The 14,176-nt window shown below is 41.3% G+C and overlaps 1 protein-coding gene across 7 annotated transcripts in view; it reads right to left on the bottom strand.

The window, feature by feature from the left end:
* The window catches only part of CEP70 (centrosomal protein 70), a 100,112-nt gene extending 88,525 nt beyond the window's left edge, over positions 1–11,587 (bottom strand). For 4 of the 7 annotated variants that reach the window (XM_080798012.1, XM_080798014.1, XM_080798018.1 and 1 more), the window contains exons 1-2: positions 11,416–11,587; positions 9,433–9,535 (exon numbers count right to left, since the gene is read on the bottom strand). Coding sequence is in view for 1 of the 7 variants with exons in the window: in XM_080798017.1 (XP_080654143.1) it covers positions 9,433–9,441 (9 nt within the window). In the remaining 6 variants the exon portion in view is untranslated. The remainder of the gene's footprint in view (positions 1–9,432; positions 9,536–11,415) is intronic. The other 3 variants (XM_080798013.1, XM_080798017.1, XM_080798016.1) reach the window with 3 other exon arrangements.
* Positions 11,588–14,176: the final 2,589 nt, after the last annotated feature.

The raw sequence follows: 14,176 nt of genomic DNA, 5'->3' as shown, positions 1-14,176 counted from the left end.
CCTACCTAACACTTAGAAACAAATAGAGAGAGACAAAATGAGGAAACAGAGAAATATGACCCAAATGAAAGAACAAGACAAAATCACAGTAAAAAAGATAAATGAGAGATAAGCAATATGCCTAATAAAGATTTCAAAAGTGATAGTCATGAAGTTAATTACTAGACTTGAGAAGAGTGAATGAACTCAGTGAGAATGTCAACAGAGACACTAAATATAAAATATATACATAAATGTTTTATTAAAAAAAATATATATATAAATAAAATAACCAGTAAGGGCTTATTCAGTAAGCCTATCATTCACAAAAGAAGAAATAAAGACTTTCTCAAACAAAAAAACTAAACGAATTCATGACCATTAAACCAGCCCTACAAGAAATATTAAGTGGGACTCTGAATAGAAAGGACCATAAGTGAGAAAATGAAGAGTAAAAAATACAAAAGCAGTAAAAATAAGATTTCTGTAAAAATCACTCAAGGGAGTCATAAAATAGAAGGATGTAAAATGTAATACCATATACCTAAAACTGGCTTCAAACTTAAGTGACTGCAAACCTACCATAGATCACTAGACATAGGAGATGTTATATACAAACCTAACAATAACCGCAAATCAGAAACTGGTAATAAATATGCAAAGGATAACGAGAAAGAAAGCCAACTATATCACTAAAGAAAGTCAACAAACTGTGAAAGAGAACAAGAGAAGGTCAGAGAAAAACTACAACAACCATAAAACAAGTAACAAACTGGCAATTAATACATACCTATCAATAAATATTTTGAATGCAAATGGACTAAATGCTCAAATCAAAACACATACAGTGACAGAGTGGATTTAAAAAAAAAGAAAAAGAAAAAGAAAAATATAAGACCTATCTGTATGCTGTCTATAAAAGACTCATTTCAGATGTAAAGACACCTACAGACTGAAAGTGAGGGCACGGGGAAACATTTATCATTCAAATGAACGTCAAAAGAAGGCTGAGTAGCAATACTTCTACTGGACAAAACAGATTTTAACACATTTTTTTAAAGTTTTTTTTTTTAATTTATTTGAGAGCGAGAGAGAGAGAGAGAGAGAGAGAGAGCATGAGCGGGGTGTGGAGCAGAGGGAGAAGCAGACTCACAGCCAAGCAGGGAGCCCAATACAGGGCTTGATCTGGGGACTCTGGGATCACGACCTGAGCTGAAAGCAGACACTTAACTGACTGAGCCATCCAGGTGCCCCTGGGCAAAATAGACTTTAAAACAACAACTGGGGGGGGCGCCTGGGTGGCTCAGTGGGTTAAGGCCGCTGCCTTCGGCTCGGGTCATGATCCCAGTGTCCTGGGATCTAACCCCGCATCAGGCTCTCTGCTCAGCAGGGAGCCTGCTTCCTCCCTTCTCTCTGTGCCTGCCTCTCTGCCTACTTGTGATCTGTCAAATAAATAAAATCTTTAAAAAAAAAAAAGTGTTTAAAAGAACAACTGGAAAAAAAAAAAAAACAACTGTAACAAGAGACAAAGGACTATATAATAATAAAGGGGACAATACAATAAGAGGACATAACAATTATAAATATTTATGCATCTAACATGGGAGCACCCAAATATATAAGACAGTTAATAACAAACATAAAGGAAGTAACTGATAGTAATACAATAATAGTAGCAGACTTTAATACCCCCACTTACATCAATGGACAAATCATCCAAACTGAAAATCAACAATGAAACACTGCGTTTGAATGACACACTGGACTAGATGGATCTAACAGATATATTAAGAACATCCCATCCACAAACAGCAGACTATACATTCTTTTCAAGTGCACATGCAACATGATGCAGAATCACATATTAAGCCACAAAACAAGTCTCAACAAATTCAAGAAGATCAAAGTCATATTATCCATCTTCTCTGACCACAACACTATAAAACTACAAATCAATTACAAGAAAAAATCTGGAAAGAGCAAAAATATATGGAGATTGAATAAAATGCTCCTAATCAGTGAATGGGTCAACCAAGAAATCAAAGAAATAAAAATTACATGGAAACAAATGAAAAATGAAAACACAATGGTCCGAAATCTTTGGGATACAGCAAAAGCATCTCTTCTAAGAGACTTTATAGCAATACAGGCCTATCTCAAGAAACGAGAAAAATCTCAAACAACCTAACCTTACATCTAAAGAGCTAGAAAAAAACACTCCCAAAGAACAAACAAAAAAACTCCCAGCAAACTAAAGTGCAGAACCAGACAGTTTCACTGAGGAATTCAACCAAACATTTAAAGAAGAGTTAATACCTATTCTTCTCAAACTTTTCCAAAGAATAGAATAGAAAAATAAGCTTCCAAATTCATTCTATGAGGCCAGCATTACCCTGATACCAAAACCAGATAAAGACACTGCAAAAAAAGAGAGCTACAGGCCAATATCGCCAGTGAACATATATGCAAAAATCCTCGACAATATTGGCAAACCGAATCTAACAATAAATTTTTAAAAATCATTCACGAAAATCAAGTGGGATTTATTCCTGGGATGCAAGAGTCGTTCAATATTCGGGGTGCCTGGGTGGCTCAGCGGGTGAAGGCCTCTGCCTTTGGCTCAGGTCATGATCCCGGGGTCCTGGGATCGAACCCCACATCAGGCTCCCTGCTGAGCAGGGAGCCTGCTTCCACCTCTCTCTGTGTCTGCCTCTCTGTCTACATGGGATCTCTGTCTGTCAAATAAATAAATAAAATCTTAAAAAAAGAGTAGTTCAAAATTCATAAATATTGTGATAGAAGGGTAGTTCAATATCCACAAATCAATCAATGTGACACATCACATCAACCATATGATCATCTCAATGGATGAGTTAAAAGCATTTGACCAAGTACAACATCCATTCATGATAAAAACCCTCAACAAAGTAGGTTTAGAGGAAAAATACCTCAAATAATAAAGGCTATATATGAAAAATCCATTGCTAACATTATACTCAATGGGAAAAACTGGGAGGTTTTCCTCTAAGGTCAGGAAGAAGACAAGGATGTCCACCCTCACCACTTTTATTCAACACAGTACAGGAAGTCCTAGTCACAGCAATCAGACAACAAAAAGAAACTAAAAGTACCCAAAAAGGTAAGGAAGAAGTAAAACTTTGACCATCTAGACTACTAGAACTGATAAATGATAAAACTACTAGAACTGATAAATGAATTCAGTAGCTGCAGGATACAAAATCACTGTAGAGAAATCTGTTGTACTTCTACACACTAATAATGAAGCAACAGAAAAAGAAATTAAGGAAATAATCTCAGGGTGCCTGGGTGGCTCAGTCGGTTAAGGATTCAACTCTTGATTTCACCTCAAGTCATGATCTCAGGATCATGAGATGGAGCCCTGCATCCAGCTCTGCGCAGCTGGGAGTCTGCTTGGGATTCTCTTTCTCTCCCTCTTGCTCTGCCCCTCCCCACATCATGTGCTCTCTCTCACTCACACACTCTATCTCTCAAATAAATAAATCTTTAAAAAGAAACAATCCCATTTACAATTGCACCAAAAATATCAAAATACCTAGAAATAAACAACCATGAGATGAAAGACCTGTACTTTGAAAATAAAATGCTAATGAAAGAAATTAAGACAACACAAAGAAATAGAAAGACACAGGGTGCCTGGGTGGCTCAGTGGGTTAAAGCCTCTGCCTTCGGCTCAGGTCATGATCCCAGGGTCCTGGGATCGAGCCCCGCATCGGGCTCTCTGCTCAGCAGGCAGCCTGTTTCCCTCTCTGTCTCTGCCTGCCTCTCTGCCTACTTGTGAACTCTGTCTGTCAAATAAATAAATAAATCTTTAAAAAAAAAAAAAAAGAAAGAAATAGAAAGACATTCCACCTGCTCATGGAAGAGCAGGTGGAGAATACAGGCAATCATTTCTCTGACACTGATGGTAGCAATATCTTTCTAGATAGGTCTCCTGAGGCAAGGGAAATAAAAGCAAAAATTAACTATTGGGACTACCTCAAAATAAAAAGCTTCTGCATAGCAAAGGAAACCACCATCCAAACTAAAAGGCAACCTACAGAATAGAAGAAGATATTTGCAGACGACATAGTATTCAAAACATATGAACTTATACAACCCAATACTGAAAAAATAATCCAATTAAAAATGGGCAGAGCAGGGATGCCTGGGTGGCTCAGTCGGTTGGGCCGCTGCCTTCGGCTCGGGTCATGGTCCCGGGGTCCTGGGATCGAGTCCCACGTTGGGCTCCTTGTCCAGCGGGGAGCCTGCTTCCCTCTCTGTCTCTGCCTGCCACTCTGCCTGCTTATGCTCTCTGACAACTAAATAAATAAAATTTTTTAAAAAATGGGCAGAGGACAATAAACAGACATTTCTCCAAAGATGACATACAGACGGCCAACAGGCACATGAAAACATGCTCCATATCACTCATCATCAGGGAAATGCAAACCAAAACCACAATGAGATATTATACCTCTCAGAATGGCTAAAATCAAAAATTCAAACAAGTACTGGCTAGGATGTAGAGAAAAAGGAACTCTTGTGCTCTGCTGGTAGGAATGCAAACTGGTACAGCAACCATGTGAGATGGTGTGGAAGTTCTTAAAAAAATTAAAAACAGAACTACCCTATGATCCAGTAATCATGCTACTGGGTATTTACCCCAAAAACATGAGAACACTAATTCAAAGGAATACATGCATCCCTATGCTTATAGCAGTATTATTTGCAACAGCCAAACCACGGAAGCAGCCCGTGTTCACTGACAGATGAATGGAAAAAGAAGATGCAATATATATATCCAATGGAATATTCAGCTATAAAACAACATGGATGAACCTAGTGGGTATAATGCTAAGTGAAATATCAGAGAAACACAAATACCATATGACTTCACTCATGTAAAATTTAACAAAATAGAGCAAAGGGAAAAAAAGACAAACCAAAAAAACAGACTCTTAACATGAAGGAACTGGAACTCGGATACACTGCTGATGGTCATGTAAAATAGGACAATCACTTTGAAAAACACTTTGGCAATTTTTTAAAAGGTTAACTATATACCTAAGATCCAGCCATTCCATTCCTAGGTATTTACCCAAGAGAGATGAAAGCATACAACCAACCACACAAAGACTTGTACATGAAAGTTCTCAAGAGATTTATTTGTAATAGCCAGGAACTGGAAACAACTCAAATGTCCATCAAAGCTGAATGGATACACAAACTAGTATATGCACACAATGGAATATCTCTCAGCAATAAAAAGGAATAAACCTTCAAAAAGAAGGAATAAACTATTGACATATGCAACAACACATATGAACCAGAAAACACTTAAAGCTGAGTAAAAGAAGCTGAAGATTTATATACTGTATGACTCCATTTATATAAAATTCTAGAAAACAGGTGACCGGGTGGCTCAGTTGGTTAAGCGTCTGCCTTCGGCTCAGGTCATAATCCTAGAGTCCTGGGATTGAGTCCCACACTGGGCTCCCTACTCAGAGGAGAGGCTGCTTCTCCCCGCTTGTGCTATCTCCCTCTCTCTCACTCTCGCTCTATCTCAAATAAATAAATAAAATCTTTTAAAAATAAAATAAAATAAATTAAAATAAAATTTTAGAAAACAAAAATTAACCTAATCTAAGTAGATCAGTGGTGGCTAGGGGAATGAGAGGCTGGGAAGATGGACCACAAAGGGGAACAAAGGATTTTTGGGGTGATGGATATATGCACAATCTTGATTATGTGAAGGTTTCACAGGTGCCTATGTATGTCAAAACTTATCAAATAGTACACTTTAAACACGTGAAGCTTATTTTTTATCACATATATCTCAATAAAGCTGTTTTAAAAATAAAACTTTCCTGAAATGAAAAAATATGTACATTTGAAATTACATATGGAAAGAACATATCACATACTTGAGAACACTGACCCATCCTAATAAAATTACTAGACTTCAAAGAAAAAAAATTCTTTGGTCATCTGAAAAAAAGAACAATGACTTATAAGGGGGAAAAATTAGATTATCATCTGGCTTTCATACCAATACTTTAACTAGAAGAAAGAGTAATATATTTAAGAAATTCAAGGAAAAGAAGTGTGAACCAAAGATTTTGTATCAGCAAAACTGCCTTTCAAGTATAAAGAACACAAACTTTTATCCACATACAAGAACTCAGGGATTATTCCTTCCTAAGGAACCTAATAAAGGAGCACTGGGTAACCAAAATGATACATAGGGGCTCCTGAATGGTTCAATCCATTAAGTATCAGCCTTCTGCTCAGGTCATGATCCCAAACCCTGGGATCCAGCCCCTCATTGGGCTCCCTCCTCGGTGAGGAGCCTGCTTTTCCCTCCTCCACTCCCCCTGCTTGTTCTCTCTCTCTGTCAAACAATAAAAAATTTTTTAAAAAAGAAAAGAAAAATGGGGTTATAGATATAATAGAGAAATTCAATGAAAGCTCTATAATCTCAGTTTGTATTGGAAGTACTTATATGAACTCATGAGATACTTAATCTTTAATGTGTGTGCCTCTATATAAATAGACAGATGTAGGAATTCTAGCTCTGCCTACAGAAAAACCTCAAACAATAACTATGGATCCCTAGCATACAGATATAACCTTGAAATGCAATTTCCCTCTTAAAAAAAACAAAAACAAAAACAGTTTTTTTTAAGAAAGGTATGATGTCAGATAGTCAGATTTGGGACAGAACATTTAAGCTATCAGATAACAAACAACAGACTAGTAAGGGTCATTATCAAAAGAATAGGCTTAGGGATGCCTGGGTGGCTCAGTGGATTAAGCCTCTGCCTTCAGCTTGGGTCATGATCTCAGGGTCCTGGAATCGAGTCCCACACCAGGCTCTCTGCTCAGCGGGGAGCCTGCTTCCTCCTCTGTCTCTCTGCCTGCCTCTCTGCCTACTTGTGATCTCTGTCTGTCAAATAAATGAATAAAATTTAAAAGAAAAAAAAAAAAAGAATAGGCTTAAATTGGCACCCCCCCCAGGGCAAAGATGAGATAACATGAGCTTCAATAATGATAATGATTGCAATGAACTGAATATGTTTAAGTTCATGACCTTATATTGACATTAGATTTTTTTAAAAGAATCTTTAAAGATTCTTTTAAAAAGAATCTTTATCAGAAGATAAGGAACTAATTCATTATCTTGAAAATTGGTAAATAAATGGAAAGAATCAAGCATTTATGCTGCCTTTCCTAAAGGAATCATATAGCTGTGTATCCAGATGATATATAAGGGACTAGTATGCCAATTAATAAGAAAAAAAAAACAGGATAGAAAATACCACTGTTTTGCAACCTTAAATGAATAGATATAGGTATGAAGTATCAAGAGTTACTGAGATCACAAAGAGAGGCACAGGCACCTCCAATGGACTTGCCAAACACTGCTTAGAAAATTGCCAAAGGACTTGAATCTGAGTCTGATCCAGTCCTGGATCCAGCTACAAGTGTGCAGGAATTATCCAGGGCAGAACATATTGAATTGTATATGAATTTATAATCAGCAAAATCCAGCCTACAGTATATATAGGTCAAACCCAGATTCTGGATCTGATCAATTATAAGGGAAAGGAAGGAACAGAGAGAAAACCTACAGATTTTTTAAAAAATATTTATTTATTTATCAGAGAGAGTCTCAAGCAGAATCCAGGCTGAGTATGGAGCCGAACACCGGCCTCAATCTCATGTCCCTGAGATCACGACCTCAGTCGAAACCAAGAGTCAGATGCTCAACTAACTGTGTCACCCAGGCACCCTGCAAACCTACAGATATTTTTAAGAGTCTTTAAGGGGCAACTGTGTAGCTCAGTGGGTTTAGTGTCCGACTCTGGGTTTTAGCTCAGGTCATAATCTCAGGGTCATGAGATGGAGCCCTGTATGAGGCTCCACACTCAGCGGGTAGTCTGCTTGAGATTTTTTCCCTTTCCCTCCCTCTCTGCCCCTCTCCCTGCTTGTTCTCTCTAAAATAAATAATTTTTTTTTTAAAAAGTTCCTAAGTAATTTTTAACTGGCAAGGCTACACTATAGTGTCTAGAAATATACATTTATGAAAAAAACTCTTAAACATAAGGAAACAATTACTATAGAAATCAGAAGAATGGCTACTAGTGGGAGTACAGAAGTAACTGAGACTGGCGTTGAGCAATGGAGGGGCTCTGGCATGGTGAGCGTGATTCTACACCCTGATCTGAGGGGTATCATCTTATTTTAATAATTTATTAATACCAAAAACACTAACCAAAAGAAAGCTGGTATAGCTCTGTAGCCAGGCTGCCTGGATTTGAATTGTGGATTCTGCCACACAGCCAGGAAATTACTAATGTAATGACTCTATGCCTTCATCTCACTATCATAAAATGAGGAGAGTAAAAAATACATAGCTCATAGGGGTGTTATGGAAATTAGGGGTTAATATAGAAAGAAAATAAAACAGTGCCTGACTCTTAGCTGACAGAGTTAGTGATCAGAGTTGGTGACTGTAAGGACCTATTTTATATTTTTATTTTAGCCAGAGGCTTCCACTGAAGTTAAACAATAACTCTGTTGTTTAACCCTTAAACTGTCCCTGCTCCCCTTCCCCCAGGGGACTCAAAAACAAGTCCCGGAAACCAGTTCCAGGTAACAAAACCCAGGTACAAGGGTGGGTCAGGCCAGGTGGAGACACCCGATCAGTGGGGGTGCATACTGTCTCCTAGCTACCAAGGTGATGGGCTAGTTTCCATGGTTATTATGGGGTGAACTGTAATTCAGTTAGCCACCTGTGTGGGGCCAGGCCCAACTACATGGCCTTTGCTCTATAAAAGTTAGTCTGGAAAGCAGGGAGGGGTCGTCCTCTCTGTAAGGGCGTCCCCGACCAGTCAGTTTGACGGTCGGTCTGATTCTTTTTTTTTTTTTTTTAAGATTTTATTTATTTATTTGTCAGAGAGAGAGAGAGAGAGAGAGCGAGCACAGGCAGAGTGGCAGAAGGAGAAGCAGGCTCCGTGCGGAGCAAGGATCGAGTCCTGAGACTCGATCCCAGGACTCTGGGATCATGACCTGAGCCGAAGGCAGCTGCTTAACCAACTGAGCCACCCAGGCGTCCCGGTCGGTCTGATTCTTGATGCTTGGCGTGAAATAAAGCTTTGCTTGACCTCCGCTTTGTATCAGTCTCGCTCCTTTAATCATGGACCCGTTAAATGGGCATAACAGTGACCACCAGCTACGTGAATTAGTGTAGTTACTTAAACTCTCTGGGCTCCAGTTTCCTCAGCTGAGTTTAAAATATCTACCTAATTGAATTATCAAGAGATCAGAAGGAAATATATACAATGTATCTATTACAGTATTCAACAAACAACAGGTCTTTTTCTAGGCCTTCCAACATCCAGAGAGAGTTATCTGTCACATTAGACATACCTCAGTCATAGCACATTCCTCTTGCACTTTTCACCTAGTCATTCAAGTTGATCTCAATGAAATGATCACCCAGTGAGTCTCACGTCCGAAACTGGATCTTCATCTAGATTTCAAAAGATAAACCAAAAATCTTAAAGTGTTCAACTTCTAGCGAAAATGGTCTTTTGTTATTCCCAGAGCAGGCATCTATGGCACTGGTAACCACTGAACGGAAGTGGGAACAGCTGAAGTAACCACTGATGGACTCAACACTCATCACCTTGTGTCTTCTCCCTTCTCTTCTTTCCTCTCCCTGCTTTTTGAAACATTTAACTGGGAGTCCAAATCTATCATAAACTATTATCCGTTCTTACTTCTGACCACAAAGGTAGATTATTCTCATTTGCAAGGGTACTAAAATGAAACACCCTCACACAAATACCACTAAACACAAACGGCAAAAGCAGGAATAAAAACTATCTTCTCAATTCCACCTGTGACCAAATAATTTTTTTTTAAAGTTCTTAAGTAATTTTTAACTCCTTTCCAGAGGTCCATGTTGTGAACTTAATGTGCTGATAGTATGCACCAGCCTTTCCCCCCCACTATAAGCTGTGACAGGACACAGATCTGGCACTTTGAGTCACAGGTAGAGACCAGATGTTTTCCAAGGCCAAAGCAGACGCTATACCTTTAATCAGTGCCACAACACACCTAAAGTAAGATTGTGGGAATAGGGGTTGCAGGAGACAAGTTTGTTTGCACATAACATAAAAAGCCAAATGCAGAGAAGTAAAGCATGTTGTATCTTCTGGCACTGTCCAGGTTTCCAAGAGTCCTCTTGTAACTTCCCCTTCACAACAAGCATCATCCAATAAAATGTATATTTTTCAACACTTTCTTGGGGAAAAGCTGGAGATAACAAACCATGGCATGTGGTGATTCTTTCTCCATGGAGACACATCAAAATTTGTCATTAGCTATCTCAAAAGCATAGATTTCACATTACTGCAATAAATGGAACACGCAATGCTTTCAAAGTCTCTACTGTCAATTAAATACAAAAGCTCTACTCCCAAAACACAGGAGCATGCTGCTCAATTTTCTTATTAGTAAATCTACTGAAAATAAGGAAATGGGAGTTGGGATTGGATGTCATCTCCACCCAGTAACTGGGCCCCAGGAGAGGGTACACAAAGGGCCAGACCCGCCTCTCCCCGTTTGAGGGAGAAGCTGCGGGCCAAACCCCAGTTGGCCACCTGTTCAAGGTGTGGTGGGGGAGGCAGGAGACCACCTGGCAATAAAGAAAGTAAAAACAAACTCCTGCAGAGGATTGGAACCAACGCAGGTGATGCCTGCACAATGCTTAATATTATTATGGTTAGAAGATAAATGGTAGCAGAAACTCTTCCTGTGCGGTCTCTAGGGGCCGGATCCCAGCCTTCTGACATTCCCACCTCACAGACTCAGCCTCCGCCGAAAGCCAGCGGTCCTCCGAGCCTGGAATGAGCCTCATGAGTCGTTGGAAGGGCTACTCGCCTACGCCCCCGGGTACCCACCCCCTTTCGCTCCGCGTCTCCTCTAGCCAGCAAACTTCTCAGACACCCTAACCCTGAAAAGCGAAGCGGGTCCGCTCTGGTCGGCTTCTGCACACGGAGGAACCGCCTAGGAGTCGGCCGCAGTGCGTTCTGCGCGGGCTGTCATTCTAAGCCTCACACGACCGCCTCTGCAACCTTCTCAACCAGCCCTCAGCGCAAGAATTACCAACTATGTGCTGCGAATGAAGAAACGGAGGCGCTGTGGCGTGCGGTGAGCAGCCCGAGGTGCCAAAGGCCAGGGAGCCAGGACTCCAGCCGGGTTAGTCAGGGGCCGCCACCATTACACTGGTATTGCAACTGGCGCGGTCCCTGGGCGCCCGACAAGAGTCGGTGTGACCATTCTCCCGGACCAGCCCAGGCCGGTCCCGGGGATGCGCCGGGGAGAGGGAACACCAGCGCCACTCACCTTCCTCCGCCGCGGCCTCCCCCAGCAGCACGCCCGGCCCGGCCCCAGTCAGCCCCCTCTGGCTCCGCCCCCGCGACCGTTACCGCGCCGCGGGAGGCCGGCCAATCGAGCGGGAGCGCGGCGAGAAGCCCCACCTCCGCTCCGCCTAGGAGCGCGAGCCCCGTTTCTTCCCACCGCCGGGGGAAATGGGGGGGCGGGGCGGAAGCGTCTAGGTCTGCCCCGCGTCGGGTTGGCTCCGCTCTTGGGGGCGGGACTTACAGTCAGAGGAGAGTGCGCCGAGTTTACGGTCTGCGCCTGCGCACTGCCGTTGCACTATCAACAAGCCGTGACTTTGCAGGTGCTGTTAGCAAGCACCTGGAAACTCATTTGCCCGGACCACAGAAATACATATTTGAGGCCGTTGGTGGAAATGAGGCCCCGGCAACGTACCAACGCATTCTGCCCTCCAAACACATTCAAGCTGTGACTGTGAGGCCCTTGTACAGGACTAGTCAGCCTGTTCTCTAAGTTCCAGACCTTGCTGAGCGCGGCAGCACCTAGCATTTGGAGGACCCCAGGATGTGTTCGTTAATGACATTTTACCCTTCCGTTCAGCATTTTCAAATCTCCACGAAGTGTCCGGCCCTACATGAGGCTCCAGGAATGCAGAGGTCGCTGACTGGAAATGCTCGAAGTCTAGTTAGGGACTGAACATACGCTCTAAAATTAAGATGCAGTGTGATGGGCATAATCAAAGAAGTTTGCGCAGGGTACAGAAGGAAAAGAGAAGAATTACCTAAATGGGTCACTTTAGTCTTCCTAGACCTGTGAGTCTCAACCCTGACTGCATATTAGAATCACGCCAGACTACTTAAATCAGAATCTCCAGGGTGGGCCTCAGGTGTTAATAGTTTGTTAACAACGTCTCTCCCCCTCCTCCCCTCCCCAGGTGATTCTAATGTGCCTCCAAGCTCAAGAACTGCAAATTTAGAGGAATACTTGAATGACTCGGAATGGCAGGAGATCCCCAGCAATACAGGGAGGAAAGATACTTAGAGAAAACTTCTTGAGCAAATTAAATAGTTTCAAAGCACATTATTATAATGCCTAGATCACAAGTAATCAGTAAACCTTACTATTTTTTGTCATTAAACCTGGGCCCCTTTGGTATGGCTCATATCTGCCCTCCCCTAAAACCTAACTCCAAAAGCCTTTACAAATATAATGGAACTTACTGAGGGCTCCCTGATGAAACTGAGTAATATGTTGCATGCCTGGAGAGGCAGAGTAGGAAGGCTTTAGGAGGTGTGCTAAAGACCTGGGACTTTATCCAGGGGGTAATGGGAAACCATAGACAAGTTTTCAAAGGGAGTAACAAAATGGAAAGATTTATTGTTGGGGTGACTTCAAGCCTAATTTTCAGGCATCTTGATAATACAGATAAAAACTGTAAAAATATCTCCACCATGTACAAATATGATCCTTGCTTTTTCCCCTCACAAAAAGAAATCACCTCAATATTTTATTTCTCAGATTAATAAAGTAAGAATCTACAAAGAGGGTCCCTGCCCCCCATTTTCAAAAACTCATAAGGGTTTAAGTGATCCAAAAATTCCTAAGAGAAAATACAACTTCTACACACCTGAAGGGAAGTCCTGGCATCTCATTGGCCCACTATTGTTTTTGCATCTTACAGCCACATGGTGTCGCTGTTGGACGACCCGTATTTTCCAGGTCTGTGGCGGTGCTGGTCCCATAAGGGCTGACAAAGATCTCCAAAGGAGGACATCAATCATTCCGGGTCTCACAAGAAGTCTCAGGGTCACAGCTTTTAGGGTAAATACTTTCAGGCCCATATTTGGCTTTCTTGCCAGGCAGCTGGGGCCACTGTGAGTTTGATCTCTGTGTCTGCACCATGCAAAGATGTTCTCAACGCTGCCCCCAATCCCTTTCCTTACTTAGCTCTTCACACTAGCAGTAGTTTATAGTTAAACAGATTTTCATTTTCTTTTTTTATTTAAAGGTTTTTATTTATTTGATAGAGAGAGGGGGGGATCACAAGTAGGTAGAGCAGCAAGCAGGAGAGGGAGAAGCAGACTCTCCCAATAAGGAGCCTGATGAAGGGCTCAATGCCAGGACCTGGGATCATGACCTGAGCTGAAGGCAGATGCTTAACCAACTGAACCATTCAGATGCCCCAATAGATTTTCATTTTCAACCCTAGAAACACAGAGTCCAATTGCTTGCCTTTTCCAATACAACAGGGTGACTTGCCCACTCTTCTGACTATAGCTGCACTAATTGAGCCAGAAGGTCAAATATCACGAGTCAGTTGGAACAATTTTGACTGCAGATAATAGAAAACCCAATTCAAACTGTCTTCTTAAGCAATAAGTAAATTTATTATCTCACACAACAGGAAGTCCACAGGCAAAACACTTTTAGGTTGGTGAATTCAATTGCTCAACAAGTTATTAAAGACCTCATCTATTAGTCTTTCTGCTCTCCTACAAACATGGTAGGTTTCAAATTCATACTAAAGTGATTTTCCAGAGGTCTACCAGGAACAATCAGGATCGCATACTTTCTTTTCCATCTACAGTCTTTCCTTCTATTTTTGTTTTTTGTGGGTGTTTTTTGTTTTTTTGACCAATTAGGTCACATAGGCACGTACTCTGCCTCCCAGTCAGTAACTGAGTAGCAAATGTAAAGACTTAACCTTGGGTTCTAGAAGGGAAAAGAGGTTACCATAATTGCAATTGGCAATGGGGTGGGTGCTCCT

The sequence above is a fragment of the Martes martes genome (assembly GCF_963455335.1).
Source record: "Martes martes genome assembly, chromosome: 1".
NCBI lineage: Eukaryota > Metazoa > Chordata > Mammalia > Carnivora > Mustelidae > Martes > Martes martes.
Note: the sequence above shows the minus strand (reverse complement) of the source record. Positions and strands in the feature narration are given on the sequence as shown.